Source organism: Myotis brandtii, unplaced genomic scaffold (genome assembly GCF_000412655.1).
Source record: "Myotis brandtii unplaced genomic scaffold, ASM41265v1 scaffold699, whole genome shotgun sequence".
Classification (NCBI taxonomy): domain Eukaryota; kingdom Metazoa; phylum Chordata; class Mammalia; order Chiroptera; family Vespertilionidae; genus Myotis; species Myotis brandtii.
Genome location: NW_005370733.1, coordinates 497,909 through 501,075, shown reverse-complemented (window position 1 = coordinate 501,075; position 3,167 = coordinate 497,909). Strand labels below are relative to the sequence as shown.

The window sequence follows — 3,167 nt, the reverse complement described above, 5'->3', positions numbered from 1 at the left end:
TGGGGCGGGGGTTGGGGGTTGGGGGGGAAGCCGGGTCCTAAGACGGCCAGCTCAACTCAGGCCCCAGAGTAGTCAGCCCTGGGGCGGCCTTGCCCCTGGCAGGTGTGCCGGCTGCTCGGAGCACCACCAGCGTCAAGCAGCCAGCGGTGGGAGATCCCAAACCTCAGAAGTGCTTCTGGAGGCGCTGCCTCCCTCCACCTCTCTGGACCCCAGGGGCCGAGAGAGCACCAGAGGAGGCTGGGCCTGGGGGGGCCCAGGTCCACTCATGGGGTCCCATGTTGCTTCTCTGCGTTGCCCCCACCTGCCAGCTCCCACCCTCGCTCGCTTCTCTCTCTCAGCCGCATCAACAGGTCCCAGGAAGACCCTGGCCCCAAGCCCCTGGGTCCCCTGTGGCCATGAGGGCGGCCCGATCACTGCTGCCCCCCATGCACTGGGCACACAAACCGCCGAGGTGGTGCCGTGTCTTCCTGTACGCGGTGGTCTGTGTGGGTGGGAAGCAGTCGCGTGCACCCCCACACACGTGCACCCCCACGCACGAGGAACCTTGACTCCACTGGCTGAGCCGCTGCTGACTGGGTGTAAGGGGCGCAGGGCACAGTGCAAAGCTGGGAATTAGGAGAGGGTCCGAGGCCTGGCAGCGAGCAAGTCAAGTCAGGCTTGAGCCCCAAGAAGGACTGTCCAGGGAGGCGTGGCAGCTTTGCGTCCTGAGCCCAGCGCCCGGCAGGAGGGCGTTAGGGGAGGAGGCTGCTCCAGGGTGACAGCCAGTGACCTGAGGTGCCCACCTTTTGGGGTCTTCACGCCTCTTTAGCAACGGAAGCCCCTGCCTGCTCCCCGCTCCCCCCGTGCCTGGAGCCCCACTAAGATTGACAGCCGCGGCAGTGGGCAGAGCCTGGGTCCCGGCCCACAGCTCTGAGCAGGGCGCTGTCTCCCATATCCCACTGGCGAGGGTCAGGGCTCAGGAAGAGGCAGCTGGGGTCGTGGTCCCTGCACCTCAGGAAAGTGGTTTGGAAGGAAACCGGGGAAATGAAGGAGCAGCTGCTCACGGACGGCCAGGCACTGGGCAGGACTCGCACTCGGGGCTCACTGACGGGCGCTCCCTGCCCACTGAGCCGCCCAGCCATGGCCCTGCGGCCTGGGGCTGAGGTGGTGCGTCCTAGGCCCTGGCTTGCACAGCCCCCCGATTCCGCAGGAACAGACGGGCCTCCATCTGCTCTTGGCACCGGACACAGGCCCCTGCAAGGCCATTCCTCGCACACCTGAGCCTGTCTCCAAGAGCCCAGCGGGGCCTCTCCCGTCCCCAGACCCCGTCCCAGACCCCGTCCCAGAAAGGTCCCGAGTCTCCGGTGCCTCCCCACGGGCTCAGGCTCTTTGGCCAGAGTCCAGCTGGGCCCGTGACCGCTGGCCCAGAGGTTTCTCCCTCCTCCGGGCAAGCTGTCCCCAGGCAAGGGCTCCTGGCGGACAAGGCCGCTCCCACCGCAGTCCTCGCCCAGGAGGGTGTGGGAAGAGCCTGGAGCCTCGGGCAGGCGCTAGCGAGGCTCTAATTAAGCCTGGCCGGTGGGCCCGGGCCCACCCCTCACTGAGCGCCTAGTGATGTCAATTTGACATCTGAAGGCTCCGGGCGGGAAAGGCTCCGCACTTCTTAGCCGCTAGATTTTCTCTCTCTCTCCCCACCGACCAGCATCCGAGAAATCCCTTTAGAAGCAGAAAGAATCCGATTTCTCCTGGTCCCTCAGGGCCTGTCCTGTGAGACTCAGCGCAGAGCGATGCCCGACTCCGCTCATTGCTGCGCCCCGATGGTCTTGGAGGCAGTGCTGTGGCATTTGGGGGTCACTGACATCGGGGTCCCTGGTGGACATGGGCCCGGACCAGGGGGTGGAGGGAGAGGTGGTGGCCGGGAGGCAGGCCCGACACGGGAGGACGCGTCCCTGCGTGGGGTCGGACCTGCTGGGCACGGCTGATGCCGCCCCGTACAGTCATTAGCCTGAGACTCGGCACAGAGCGCTCTGCGCCCAGATACGGACTCCATCCGACCGCCCGTCCGTGGGAACGGGACCGCCCAGGGAGGGTAGAGGAGTCCCCAAACCAGGGGGCCCGCTGAGAAAGGACTCCCCAGAGCATGCAGACTCGGGCAGGAGGCCCTCCCACGCGGCTTCCAGTCCGCGGCCCGCTGAGCTGCTGTACCGTAGACGCTGCCTCTCCCGTAGATTCGGGCCCAGCTCTCTGTGGCCCGTGTAGGCAGAGCCGCTTATAGGGCTGCTTCTGACCAGGGCCTGTGGAGTGCGACGCCTCAGCGTGTCCCCAGGACACCCCAGCCCCAGCCCCTGCATGACTTCCTTTCTCCTCTTCTTTTCCCCAAGAGTGGAACAGGCCACCGACAGCAGCCCCCCCAGGGGCGAGCCCCCCCTGGCCCCAGGTGCCCTCCCGTGCAGAAGGTATGGGGGGATCTTCCTCTTACGCCCATAGGCCCCTCCCCCTTAGTGGAGGCAGCAGGTATACATGGTGGGACGGGACCTGGGTGTGAGGGGGCCCCAGGGAGCTGAGGTGAGGGGCCTTGGAGTTCTACTCGTCCCACACCTCACCTACCAACCCACCCCCTTTAATCCCCCCCAGGGCTTCTGAGCTGAGTGGAGAGCCCTCTTGGGCAGTGATGGAGCTCAGGCCCAGAGGGTGGGGGTGGGGGTGACTAGGAATATATAACAGAAGGAAGCACGGTCCAGGCGGCAGGACCAGCGGGCAAAGGCTTGGCAGTGGGAGGCAGTGAGTGGCCCACCTAACCAAGGGGCAGAGTGTTGGTTAAGGGAGGGCTGGGGGGGGCCCTGATACCAGGCCGAGAGCCTCATTGTCCAACTACAGGGGCAGGAGACACATGGGCTTGTGGCCATAGAGTGACACGCACAGGAGCCACGCCCATCCCAGCTCACCTGTCCCCTCCACATTAGGCAGCAACCCTGCAGCTGGGCAGTAAGCAGGGCTTTGCGCGCCCTCTGCTGGCAGGGCCTGGAACCACAACCAGCGAGGGCAGGTCCTCAGTTAGTTCCCAGCAACCTGGAGGCCCTGAGCCTGGCATCCTCCCAGGTGATGGAGGCAGTTAGAGCCGGCTGGGCTGGGCTGGGCTGGGCTGGGCTGGGCTGGGCTGGGCTGGCTGGGGGCCAAGGACCCTCAGGGGG

The 3,167-nt window shown here is 66.2% G+C and overlaps 1 protein-coding gene across 1 annotated transcript in view; it reads left to right on the top strand.

The window, feature by feature from the left end:
* The window catches only part of NTNG2 (netrin G2), a 54,519-nt gene that overhangs the window by 42,644 nt on the left and 8,708 nt on the right, over positions 1-3,167 (top strand). Inside the window, exon 6 of the mRNA XM_005882152.1 lies at positions 2,358-2,432. Coding sequence (XP_005882214.1) covers positions 2,358-2,432 — 75 coding nt within the window. The remainder of the gene's footprint in view (positions 1-2,357; positions 2,433-3,167) is intronic.